Below are 13,827 nucleotides of genomic sequence, written 5' to 3'. Positions count from 1 at the left end.
CACATGCCTCGTGGCCACAAAACCAAAACATAAAACAGAAGCAATATTGTAACAAATTCAATAAAGACTTTAAAAATGGTCCACATCAAAAAAATCTTAAAAAAAAGAGAGAGAAAGAGAATGCCATAAACAGCTTTAAGCCCATAAATAGTAAGAAGTGAGACAAGATGGACACTCTTAAAATAATATGTTTTAGTTTCCAGTTGCTACTGTAACAAGTTACCATAAACTTAGTGGTTTAAAACAACACAAGTTCCTTTTCTTACAGTTCTGGAGGTCGGAAGTCTGAAATGAATCTCACAGGCTAAAATCAAGGAATTGGCAAGGCTGACTCCTGGAGGCTCTAAGGGGAGAATCTGTTTCCTTGCCTTTTCCAGCTTTCAGGAGCTTCGTATCCGTGATTCTTGGCCCTTACCTTTCTCTTGAATGCCAGCAGCATGGCCTCTTTAGTCAACCAGTCAGTCTCTCAACCCTTCTGGGGATTGGGATGTAAACATCTTTGGGGGGGGCTATTATTTGGTCTGCCACATAATAGAACTTAAACTGAGACTCACAAAGAAATAGCAAACTTGAATATGCTTAAAACTATTAAAGAAATTGAATCAGTAATTTAAAATCTGCCCAGTGATTTTTACAGTCCACTTGTATCAGCAAACAAACAAAATCCCAGTCCTGTGGGCCAGGCCGTTCATTCCCATTGGCGAGGACCATTACTCCTGAGTAGAGGCCAGCGGACAATGCAGAGGAAAATGCAAAGCAGAGTGTCAGCCCCTCTGCTCCCTGCTTGGGGGTCTCCCAGGTGCAGCTGAAGGAGTGGGGAAAGGGGACTGCCAACTGAGACCCAGGAAGGTGGCCTGAGGGACAGGGTGCCGTGATGGCCCACAGGCTGTCTGGGGCCCACCTTTCCACTGGTGGGGCCCCTTTCCCAACCTCCCAGTAGGTGCATTTGAGGGAAGCAGAAGACAAGGGCAGGGCCTTAGTAACAAGAAGGGTGCTTTGCCAGAGCCTCTTTCCCAGACATAGAGCTAGTTCCTGCAGTAGTGTTCTGGGGAGGCACCAGAGGCAGCTTGAGAGAGAGAAGAGGTTGGAGTTGCAGCTACAGTGGTACTGGCTATACTGAGATGGAGTTACATCTTACCTTTGGGTCTTCACCCAAACTCCTGGCTGTTCTCCCTGCTCATGGTTACAGGAATTCGAGGCTGCCAGGAGGCTCAGCAGAAGCAGCAATCTGGCCCACAGCAGTTGCCTTGAATTACTTTAGCTTATCAAGTCATCATCCTCCTGGAAAATCTGCATGTACATTTTGAGCCAAATGCACTAAGAACCTGTTTTACCCCAGGAGGTTTGGGGTTGGCTTTGTGGCCCAGGGTGATGTCTCTGGGCACCCTGAGCCCAGTGAAGATGCTGGTGGGATACAGCATAGATATGCCCTGAGTTGGTTGGCCCTGTGGCTGATCTCTGGACCCTGAACTGGGTAGGTCCTGAGCTGGGTGGGTCCTGCAGCTGGTCTGTGGGCCTTGAGCAGGGGCAAGAGGCAGAAGCCCCCTGGTATGTGCGGGGGGAGTATCAAGTACAGAAGATCCTCCAAGACATTGTCACAAGAAATGCACGTCACAGAACAGTGCCACAGCAAGTTCCCATTTGGGCAAAGAAAGAGGGGAAAGAGCAGATTGCATGTATTTGCTTAAAGGTGCATCAGTGCCAGCCTGTCTGGGAGGAAACCAACAAAGTGGCTACAACAGCAGAGGAGATGGAGACTCCCTTCTCACTGAACACACTTTTTTACTACTTGCATTTTTTTACCATGTTTATATATTATATTTTTCAGATATTTACATTAAAATAGCTAAAATGTAAATTTAAAAATTCCCTTCTCTGATCCAGTAGAGATAATAGCTCAGGGAGTTAGGGGAAATTGCCCAGCATCTGTCTGGCCAGAGCAGACGACAGGCCTACCTGCTTGTGGCCCTTGGGCCAGCGACCAAGAGTCCTGGGTCCCACCACTTGAGTTCCCTGCGGGAACCAGTCCCCTGTCCTCCTACAGGGCATCATCGCAGAAGAGAACAAGAACCTGCAGCCCCAGGGAGATGAGGACCCTGGGAAATTCAAGGAGGCCGAGCTGAAAATGCGGAAGCAGTTTGGGATGCCCGAGGGAGAGAAGCTGGTCAACTACTACTCCTGCAGCTACTGGAAGGGCCGCGTGCCCCGGCAGGGCTGGCTCTACCTGACCGTCAACCACCTGTGCTTCTACTCCTTCCTGCTGGGCAAGGAGGGTGAGTGCAGGCAGCAGGAGTGCCCCCTGTGTCCCCCCTAGCCCCAGTCCCCCAGCTGGCCCTGTCATCCTCAGGGCATCCTCCTCTGCCCTCACCCTCGACCTCGCCTCTATAAAGTGTACCGCCTCCCCAGACTGTCGAAGTTCCTGAGGGCTGTCCCTCCTCGGCCCCCGGATATTCTGTCCCCACATACCCACCAGAGAGTCTCCCCAGAACCTAGTGGCCCATGACCAGAACTCCAGACTTGAACCAGGCATCACCGGGCTCTTGGGGGCTCCTGTCATGTATACATCAACTAGCACAGTTCTTCACGTAGTGACTTTCTGCACAGGGCCTCCCCTCTTTCAAGTAGAGTGCCGGGCACCCATCATCCCTGAGCGGCTCCAGGTTACATGGTGCCTTGGACGTGTGCCCCTGCAGCCACCTGCTGCAGGTCCCTCCCCACAGGAAGCCCTGGCCTCAGGACAAAAGGCAGACTCCCAGCCAGTGAACTCTGCTGCATGTCGCCCCCAGAAAGAGCCCCGAGGGCTTTAGCTGCTCTCAGTGTGGCCTTTCCTGGGCCCAGCAAGGCCGGCTCCCAGCCATGCACACACACCTGTCACAACCTCCCCTGCCTTTCTCCCACCTTTGCATCTTCTCATCAGGCAGGGGCCAGCATCCTCTCTGTGCTGGTCACACCATGTTGTGACTTGTTCCCACATCAGTGCACTCCCACTAGGTGGGGCTTCTCAAGTCCAGGGTCTCAGCTAGCTCACCTCTGTTTGTTCATTCATCTCATCCTTTAGCCATTTGGTGGGCAAACCCAGGAGATTCTCGGGGCTGGGCACTGGGTTGGCCCAGGATGGCCCAGTCCCTCCTCGTGGAGCTGGTGTCCCAGCATAGCTAGGCTCAGGCATGGGGCCTGGGGGTGGGGAACGGGCAGGCAGTAGATGCTGCCCGCTCCCCCACATGGGTTCCAGGGCCAGGCAGGAGTCAGGAGCCTGCCTGCCCAGCCCTCCAGCTGGTTTGACCTGATGGTGTGTCTGTCCCCTCTGGTGTCCAGTGAGCCTGGTGGTGCAGTGGGTGGACGTCACACGGCTGGAGAAGAATGCCACGCTGCTCTTCCCTGAGAGCATCCGTGTGGACACCCGGGACCAGGAGCTCTTCTTCTCCATGTTCCTCAACATCAGCGAGACCTTCAAGCTCATGGAGCAGCTGGCCAACCTTGCCATGCGGCAGCTACTGGACAGCGAGGGCTTCCTGGAAGACAAAGCACTGCCCAGGCCCCCCCGGCCGCACAGCAACATCTCGGCTCTGAAGCGGTGCGTTGTGCCTCCCCCCCCCCAGCAGGGACCTGCCCTCCTCACCCTTCACAGGCTCCCTGCGTGTAAAGGGGGCCAGGTGAAGGGGTGGTTTTCGATAGTGGGGAGGGCACCAGGAGATTCACAGAGGCGTCGTCCTGAAAAACCTACCGCTGACGCTGACGTGGAGGGAGTTCTTCATGTATTACTTCTCAAAGCCCTGGGGTGGGGAGGCTCTCACAGGCTCCTTGGTCTCAGACAGGAAGCTGAGGCACAGGGAGGTAGAGCAGCTTGCCCCAGACCCCAGTGCCTTAGCTCTAAGTGAGCAGTGGAGCCCAGCACAGGCGCCCCACCACGTCAGCCAGGGCATCCCCAGAGGCCTCTTCAGGAAGGCTTCAGAATCCCAGCTCAGGGTACACCGCCTCCATCCCGCCATGATTGACAGCTCTTCTCAGGACCCCTGGGCCCTGACCCCAGGCCCCAGGAGACAGCCCTGCACAGGTCTGAGGTCTCTGCCACCCTGTCTGTGGGAATTGGTAGACAGAGGAACGATTCACTAGGGCTGGCCCCTCCAGAGCACTCTGTTCTCGCTCTTCCGTTGCAGCTTAGGGGAAACCTGTAGGCCAGCCAGGAGCTCAGATATTCCCTGAGCCCCTGGGGCCCACAGCCAGATTCACACCTGTGTGTGCAGAGACTGTGGCCTAGGCCCAGACTCTTGGGTGCACCTTCAGGACCAGAATGCTGTCCAAGGATATTACTTTCCTGATGCGAGTGACACGGTGGCTTTCAGAACCTTCCAGAAAGAAAATGAGTAGGGCCGGACTTGATAGTCTCTGGCATTGTCCATCGAGGTGTGCCTGCCAGGCCGAGCTCAGGCTGCTAGCAGCCCCCATGGGGCTGGGAAGAGAGAGATGTTTACGAGGACAGGGCCACCGCGGGGGCGAGGAACAGGCTACCGGGCCCCTGCCTCACACAGCCATCGGACTGGCGAGTGTGCATTTCCGTTAAGCAACAGCAGCCTGTGTTTTTTTCTTTTGGCTGCACCACGTGACATGTGGAATCTTAGTTCCCCTACCAGGGATCGAACCCATGCCCCCTGCAGTGGAAGCATGGAGTCTTAACCACTGGACCGCTGGGGAAATCCCAGCACCCTGTGTTTTAGTCTTGACTCCACACCTGCCTGTCGGGAGGCCTTGTCTGAGTTTCTAGGTGGGGCTGGTCTTCCTAGTGAGAAGCGGCAGGGCGGGTGCAGGCACCCTCTGGGCACCACCCACCCTTAGTACCGAGCATGCTGTTTGTTGACCACTCCTCTGCTGGTCATACGGATGTCCACATTTTACTACTTGACCATTCAGTGTGCATGTGTTATTGAACTCTGAGATCCCTGGGCACAACTTGCTCACAGGAGGACCCCCACGAGCCTGAGTCCAACGTGGAAACCGAGGGCATGAGGCCGCCTTGTGAGTGTGCTAGCCCCAACTCTTGTCTGCTTTTCTATCTCCCCCACCTTGGTTTCACCAGAGACCTGGACGCTCGAGCCAAGAACGAGTGCTACTGTGCCACGTTCCGGCTGCCCGGGGACGAGCGCCTGGACGGCCACACAGGCTGCACCCTGTGGACCCCATTCAACAAGCTGCACATCCCTGGCCAGATGTTTATCTCCAGCAACTACATCTGCTTTGCCAGCAAGGAAGAGGATGCTTGCCACCTCATCATACCCCTGCGGGAGGTGAGCCCTAGGTCCTTGCCAGCTCTTCCCTCTCTTACCAGGGCACGTGGCCAGGTCCCCAGCCCAGGAAGCCCCTCAGGATTTAGTGATGTAAGTACAGAGGGCACATGGTGGTTCATGTGCTCCCCGAGCACCTGTCCTGTACCAGGCCCTGGTGGGAGTGGGTGCACTGGATGCCCCCTCAGGGATCAACCTCACCTGGTGAGGAGATACGGTGGGCTTTGGCCTGCCAGCACAGCTCACAGTGGGACATACGAAAACCTCAACAAGGACCCACACCTCCCTGGTCAGAGCCCAGTGGCCTCCTGCAGGTGAGTGTCCCCTAGTCCTGCCTCCTTGGGCCTTGCAGTTAGACTTTGGCAAAGCCCTGCTTTGGCTGGGCTTGGAGGACTCTGATCCCACCCCAGCCCCATGTTACTCTCAGGGGCCACCTCACTGTTCCTCTCCTAACACCTGCCTTGGCTGTGGCTCAGGCTCTAGCAGAGTCATCGGAAGTCAGCCCTTTCAGGAGTGGGGTCAACTGTCACCTGTCAAGGGTGGGGTTAGCTCTCACCTATCAGAGTTATTTTTTCTCCAGTTTCTTGGGCTTCCACAGTGACTCTGGTAGAAACAAGGCCATTTGTCCTGTGCTGCCGTGAAGGTGTAGACAGTGAGGGAGAGCCATCCACCCCTCCAAGGCCTCCTTTTCCTCATGGCCCAACAGGGCATACTGACTGTTTAATTGAGGTTTAAGTGAGGTTCTTAAGCTATAAGCTAAAACACAGTATTTTGTTTCTATTTAAAATGTAGAGCAGTGGGACCTCCCTGGCCTTTGTACAAATCCCTGAAGTTGCAGGTATTGTTGCAAACAGGTGTGAGGTAGTGTGCTGCCTCAGTTTCCCCAAGGGAAGTCAGAGGCAAAGGACTTAAAGGAGCCACAGCTCCAGGCTCAGGGACTCAGAGCTGGCCCCTGACCCCTCGCTCTCCTTTGGCACTAGGTCTGTGGATTTGTCCTGGGTGCTGTACTGATCTGACCCTGAGCCCTGGGGGCTGGCTACAGGGTCATGTTAGGCCCAGCTCCATTTCTCCTGATGAGTCCTGACATTCCTGATGGCAGAGAGCTCTGGCTGAGCCAGGAAGCTCTTGGGATGGGGCTCTGCAGCTGGTCCTGATGGAGGCCCCTGCCTAGCACTGACCTCAGTATCCTAGCCAGGGGGCTTCACAGGGGCTCCTCACTCATGCCAGCCACACTCATGTGTCCACTGGGCTCTTGAATTTGCACTCCCAAATCTCATCCTCGCCTCTGGAAGTGACACCCCTTCCATCCGTTTGCTGAGGTGGAAAGCGGGAGCCATCCTTGATTCTGACCTGGCCTCATTCCCACATCCCATGTCCTGTCAGCTTGCTCTCCAGAGCATGTCCCTTCCTCTCTACAGCCACCATCTAAGACAAGCTGTCTCCTTGGCTCACCTCAGCAGTACCTTGTCTCCACCTAAGGCTTGAGGACCTATCCTTTAGATCCCATCCTTCCACAGCAGCCAACATAATTTAAAAATCTGCTCACCCTGGGTAGAATCCTCCGGTATCTTCTGTGATTAGAAGAATCTCCAGTTGCCACACACAGACATGCAGGCGCACACACACACACACACACAGAGACACACACACACAGGCACACACACACACACAGACACAGACACACACACACACAGACACACACAGACACACACACAGACACACACACACACACACACACACACACACACACACACAGCCCACCCCTTCTCACTCTGCCCCAGCTTCTCCGGTCTTTCTTTGTCCATCACGCCAGTCCAGCCCCCTCCTCAGGGTGGTTGCTGGCCTCTCCCCTAGCTCTTCGTCTGGCTGCACCGGGTCTCAGCTCAGTTACTGCCTCCCCAGAGGTGCCTTCAACAGGAAGCAGCCCAGCGGCCTCCCAGCTTGCCCTGTGGCCCCCACCAGCCCTGGTGACCGTGTTCATTAGCCTGCATGTCCATTGTTTGTACCCACCCCAGGCTGCAGGCCCTGCCCCCTAAAAGCCTATCCTATGCCCTGCACACTTGTACTGCTCTGTTCACACACCTCACAGTCAGAACTGGGCCCAGGACACACATCAGGAAGTGCTGAGGGAATGAGTGCTCAGGAGGGCTTGCAGGCAGGGCTGCTCACTGTGCTTTAGGGCAGGGACATGACTGTCCATCTTGGGGAAGCTGATCAGGGCCAGCCGCTGGGCTCAGGCTTTACATTCTGTGTCACCATCCTGATGATGGTCCTGCAAGGCTGATATGTTCACACCCATCAACAGCTGAAAAAATGAGGCTCAGACATGCATGTAACTCACACAGCAGCAAGCGGTAGAGTCAGAATATGAATCGGCCAGGCCTGGAGAGCCCCTCGTCCACTCCCTGCCCCATGCCTGAGAGAAGACGACCTAAGCCCACCATGCTCTCAGCTTCACAAAACCATCTGGCTTTACATCCCAAGATACAGACCCCCAAATGGTGTTTTTGTCTTCTCAGGTGACCATTGTGGAAAAAGCTGATAGCTCCAGTGTCCTGCCCAGCCCTCTGTCCATTAGCACTAAGAGCAAAATGACCTTCCTGTTTGCCAACCTGAAAGACCGCGATTTCTTGGTTCAGAGGATCTCTGACTTCCTCCAGAAAATGCCATCCAAGCCGCCAGGCAACAGCAGAGCGGGGAGGAAAGCCAGCATTGTGGACTCAGCCCCAGAGGTGAGAGGGCCCTTCAGAGCAGTGGGGTGGGGGTCCGGGCCAGGAGAAGAGCCCAGGCAGCCCTGTGGTACCTGCCTTGGGCCTTGGGTGGGGAGGGTCCCCGCTTGGTGCAGGGTGGAAAACCTAACCCAGCCCCAGTCTCAGGTGTCCTGGCCACACACGCGATGCCTAGGGTCACAGCCCTCTCTGTACGCCGAGACGTGCCCCAGTCCTCCTGAGCGTCACCCCTGCCTGCCTCAAGTCCTATTCCACATAAGAAGCCTTCTCTGCCTGGCCCAGCCACCCTCATCTCTGTCCCTTATGAACTCTGCTGCACTGAGAGCCCTCTGTTTAGGCCTGTCCAGCTTGTGTTTATTTACCTGTTGGGAGATTGATTTCTCCCATCAATCTTTCTTACAGGGTTACCTTTTACTGCAATCTTTTTACTATACCAACAATATTAACAATAATTCTTTAACATCAAAAACTTGTATTTACATTTCCCCAGATGCACATGTTCTTTTTACAATTTAGTCATTTGGATTGAGGTACACATAGGTCATACACATGTTACAGTGGGTTGGTATAATCCCTTTTTATCTATAGGTTTCTACTCCTCCCTCTCTCTCTCTCTCTCTTTCTCTCTTTCTCTCTCTTTCTTTTCTTTTCTTTTCTTTTCTTGCAGTATTTTGTTGAAGGAATTGGGTCATTTGTGCTATAGAGTTTCTCGCAGTCTGGTGTTTGCTGATTGCATCTCTTGGAAACGCTTAACGGATTCTTTTGTGCCCTGGTTCTTGTAAGTTGGTGGTTTAGTAATGAGATCCAGCTTAGATTTGGATTCAATTGTTTGTGTTGGGGAGTGGGGGGCAGGTCCACTTGTAGGCAGGATTGAGGTGCTGTGTACTTCCACCAACAGGTATGCAATACCTGATTATGTGCTGTTACCAGTCATTGACAAGCATTGCCTAGATAATTCATTAGGTAACTCATTAGGATTGCAAATGGGGGCACTCTAATTCTATCATTCCTTCTGTTCATTAGCTGGAATATTTCCATATAGAGAAATTTACCCTCAACAACTATTTGGTTACCATGAGGCACAGTTCATATAGAAAAGGCAGAATAAATCTTTTTTTTATTTACCAGTTGTTAAAATGATGAATTTGGTTTTCAAATATCCTCAAAATATGACCAATTCAGTTCTTTATGTTTACTTTTTAGTATAATTATGAACTTACAGATTTAAGCAACTTGATGTGTTTCAGTCCATGACAGTTATTATCCTCATTCCATCTGTGACCAGAGGAAGCTTATTCAGGTGACATCTGAGTCCTTTTGACATCACCCTGGCCATGTTTGATCACTCCCTTGCTTCTTGGTATCTTGGACAAGATGTGTGTGCTATTAACAATCTGGATTTGTGAAAACACTTCATGATTAGAAGAGTCCATATAAAAATCCACATATCTGGCTGCTCTGGAAAAATCAGGGGCCCTGACATTACAGGGCCCACATTCCCACTGAGTGGCATTGGAGCTGAGTGGTGGCATGTACACTTCAGCTCCCCAGAACCCCACCTGGTCTGGCCCATGAAAGCCTTTAAATTTTTCACCCCTGTAATCGATGCTCAGTCAACTATTAAATAGATAAGGAATGGAAGGGAAGGGAGTGGGCAGAATCAGTGTGCAGTGGAGACATTAAGAAAGGTTTCTTAGAGGAGGTTGGGCTTGATCTGGGATTTCAAGAAACAGTGAGGTTGGATTGGATGAAAAGAGATGTGAGCAGGAATGTTGAGCTGCCTTCTCAAGGCACAGTGCAACAAATGACAGGGCCTGACCAGCCAGTGTAAGCTTGGCCCAGTGGCCCCTTCCAAGCACCTGCCCTTCGTTCACCCAACACATTTTGTTGCATTCCCAGTAGGTGCCAGGAACTCTTCTAGGCACTAGGAATAGAGCAGATTAGACAAAATTCATGCCCTCTTAGAGCTTATATTCTAGTGAGAGAGACTGTCCATAAGCAAATAAACATACAATATGTCAGGTGGCAATAAGGGCCAAGGATAAAAATAAAACAGGGTGAAAGGATCAGGATTGCTAGGGGAAGCGGGGGCTCTGATCAAGTGGTACTTGAAGGAAGTAAGGGAACAGCCCTAAGGTATCTGGGGAAAGGGTATTCGAGGCAGAGGGAATGGCAGGTGCTAAGGCCTGGAGGCAGGATTGAGCTTGGCACAGGCTGCTGAGATGAGTGGAGACAGGGTGCAGGTAATGAAATTAGAGAGGGAGTGGGAAGCCAGGTCATGTAGTGCCCGTAGGCCCTTGGGAGTACTTAGCTTTGACTCTGAGTGAGATGGGAGCCAGTGGAGAGTTTGACCAGAGTAGGGACACAGTCTGTTTATGTTTTAGTAGAATTGCTATGGCTGTCATATTGAGAATGGAATAGAGGTGTAGCTGCCCAGTACAGTAGCCACACGTGACTATTGAGCACTTGAAAGGCAACCACACTGAAATGTGCTGTAAGCATAAACTACACACCAGAGGTGGAAGATTCAGTGTGAAAAAGAGAATGTAAAATATCTTGATTTTTTTAATATTGATTCCATGTTGAAATGATAATACTTTTACTATATTAAATAAAATATATTATTAAAGTTAACCTCACAATTTCTTTTATGTTTTTTAATGTGGCTACTAGAAAATTTTAAATTATGTGTGTGGCTCTCATTATATTTCTCTAGAACAGAGCTGGACTAGAGAGTGACGAGAATAGAAGCAGAGATGAGTTGGAAGGCTCTAACAGTTTTCAGGACACAAGATGATAGAGCCTTGGTCAAGGGTGGTAGCAGTGGAGTTGGTGAGAAGTGGTTAAATTCAGGATACATATATATATTTGTGTGCTTATGTGTGTGTGTGTGTGTGTGTGTGGTAAAATACATATAACATAAAATTTACCATCTTAACCATTTGTAAGTATACAGTTCAGTAGTATCAAGTATATTCACACTGTTATGCAGCCATTACCACCATCCATCTCCAAAGCTTTTTTCATCTTGGAAACTGAAACTCTGTACTCATTAAGTACTAACTCCTCATTTCCCACCCTCAAGCCCCTACCCCCAGGCCCCAGCAATCACCATTCTACTTTCTGTCTCTATGAATTTGACTACTCCAGGTACCTCATATAAGGGGAGTCATGCAGTAATGTGATCGGCTTTTGTGATCGGCTTATTTCACTTAGCATAATGTCCTCAAGGTTCGTCTTCATTATAGAATCTGTCAGAATTTCCTTCCTTTTTAAGGCTGAATACATACTAGTGTGTGTGTGTGTGTGTGTGTGTGTGTGTGTGTATGTGTATACATATGCCACATTTTGTGTTCATGGATTGGAAAACTTCATATTGTTAAGATGTTAGTATTACCCAAAGTGATCTATAGATTCAGGGCAATCCATTCATCTTTTAATGGACGTTTCAGTTACTGTCACCTTTTGGCTGTTGTGAATAATGCTGCTATGAACATGGGTGTTCAAATATCTCTTCAGACCCTACTTTCAGTTATTTGGGGTATGTGCCCAGAAGTGGAATTGCTGCGTCATATGGTAAATCAGTGTTTAATATTTTGAGGAATTGCCATAACATCTTCCACAGTGGCTAGACCATTGTACACTCCTATCAGCAATGCATAAGGGTTCCAGTTTTTCCCCATCCATTCCAACACTGTTATTTTCTGTTATTTTTTACAATAACCATTCTAATGGATATGAAGTGGTATCTCATTGTGGTTTTGATTTGCATTTCCCCAGTGATTAGTGACATTGGGCATCTTTTCACATCTTATTGGCCATTTGTATATCTTCTTTGGAGAAATGTCTATTCAAGTCCTTTGCCTATTTCTTTTAATCGGGTTGTTTGTTTTTGTTGTCATGTTGTAGAACTTCTGGATATTAACCTCTTATCAGATACATGATTTGTAAATATTTTCCCCCATTCCATGGATTGCCTTCTCATTCTGATTGAGGATGATTGTGTCCTTTGATGTACATAAGTTTTAAATTTTTATGTAGTCCAATTTATTTTTCTTTTATTGTGCTTTTGATGTCATATCAAAGAAATAGTTGCCATACGCTTTTCTTCTATGTTTCGTTCTAAGAATTTTGTAGTTTTAGCTCTTACATTTAGGTCTTTGATCCATTTTGAGTTAATTTTGTAAATGGTATGAGATAGGTGTCCAAACTTATCATTTTACATGTGGATATCCAGTTTTCCAATGCCATTTGTTGTACAAAAAACTATCTGTTCCCCGTTGAATGGTCTTGGCACCCTTGTCAAAAATCAGTTGAACGTATGTATTGCAAGATTTATTTCTGGGCTCTCAATTCTATTCCATTGGTCTGTATCCTTACGCCAGTACTATACTGTTTTAACTACTCTAGCTTTATAGTAAATTTTTAAATCAGGAAATTTGAGACCTCCAACTTTGTTCTTTTTCCAAGCTTGTTTTGGCTATTTGGGGTCCCTTGAAATTCCATCTGAATTTTAGGATAGATTTTTTTATTTCTGCAAAAATGTCATTGGGATTTTAATAGCAATTGCCCTGAATCTATAGATCACTTTGGGTAATATTAACATCTTAACAATATGAAGTTTTCCAATCCATGAACACAAAATGTCTTTCCATTTGTTTGCATCTTTAATTTCTTTCATCAACATTTTCTAGTTTCCAGCATACAGCATCTGGTCTTTCACCTACTTGGCTAAGTTTATCCCTAAGTATTTTATTCTTTTTGATGCTATTGTAAATAAAATCATTTTCGTAATTTCCTTTTCAGATTGTTCAGTGTTAGTGTACAGGATATAATTCGAAGGTAGATCTGAGAGAACTGACGAATTAGATGGAGGGTATGGGATAAAGAAGGGTTTACAAAAAGATGACCCTATAGTTTTTGGCCTGAGCAGCTTAGAGAATAGAATCACCATTTAATGACATGAGGAACAGCAGTTTTGGAAGGAGCAGTCAAGAGTTCAGTTTGGATCTGAGGTCAAGTATCATAAGAACTAAGAATTGACTACTGGAGATGGCAAGTAGAGGTCACGGTGGCCTTTTCAAGAGTTGTTCAGTGGAAGAACAGGAAGAAAAGCCCGGTGGAGTGGCCTTCAATGGGGATAAGCTGTTGGTTATTGGGGTAGCTTTTTAAACCTTACCAAATTTTCCATTAAAATGCACAAAGCAACTTTAAGAGTAAAAATAAAAGCCCACAGACAACAGCTTTAACAAAGCCAGGTGAAAGGGTATCTTACAAACCCCAGACTACAAGTAGGTGAGGCCAGACCACCAACTGCAGCATTATTCTACAGATACAGAATCAGCAGCTGTGCTGTGGTAGTGGAGGGAAGAGAAAAAGGGTTCTGACAGTCCCAAGAGCCAAGGAATCCAGAAATCACCAAAAATACTTCCCCACACACACCCTCCTCAAAAGAGACTACCCACTGAACAGAAACCTCAGCAAGTGACTAAGAGAAACCACCGGTGAAACTGCAGGCATATTTCTCAGGCTCCAGCTCACAGATGAGTTAACCAACAACACAAAACATGGGAATCCACTGACGAGCTAAGGGAAGATCAGAGAATGCTAGGACAAATCTGAAACACCCAACAAAAACTCCCTTCCAAAAGGAAAGAGCCCTCCCTGAGGAAAAAAGAGCTGGAACTGAGCAGGGCAGGAATACTGAGGAGTAAAGAGAGAGAAGCTTCTGACACTAGAGGAGACAGATCAGGAAGTTCTGGAGGGGGGCTCCATAGAGAGACTGCACCAGAAGACAGACCCCCAACCGTACAGTGCAA

At 49.1% G+C, this 13,827-nt stretch overlaps 1 protein-coding gene across 12 annotated transcripts in view; it reads left to right on the top strand.

Moving 5' to 3' along the window:
• TBC1D9B (TBC1 domain family member 9B) overlaps positions 1–13,827 on the top strand; it is a 44,426-nt gene that overhangs the window by 10,163 nt on the left and 20,436 nt on the right. For all 12 annotated transcript variants that reach the window (XR_007476575.1, XR_007476574.1, XM_033413503.2 and 9 more), the window contains exons 4-7: positions 2,045–2,273; positions 3,316–3,574; positions 5,075–5,282; positions 7,799–8,011. Coding sequence is in view for 10 of the 12 variants with exons in the window: in XM_033413503.2 (XP_033269394.1) it covers positions 2,045–2,273; positions 3,316–3,574; positions 5,075–5,282; positions 7,799–8,011 (909 nt within the window). In the remaining 2 variants the exon portion in view is untranslated. The remainder of the gene's footprint in view (positions 1–2,044; positions 2,274–3,315; positions 3,575–5,074; positions 5,283–7,798; positions 8,012–13,827) is intronic.

The sequence above is a fragment of the Orcinus orca genome, chromosome 3, assembly GCF_937001465.1.
Source record: "Orcinus orca chromosome 3, mOrcOrc1.1, whole genome shotgun sequence".
Lineage (NCBI taxonomy): Eukaryota > Metazoa > Chordata > Mammalia > Artiodactyla > Delphinidae > Orcinus > Orcinus orca.
This window is presented reverse-complemented; position numbering and strand designations above follow the sequence as displayed.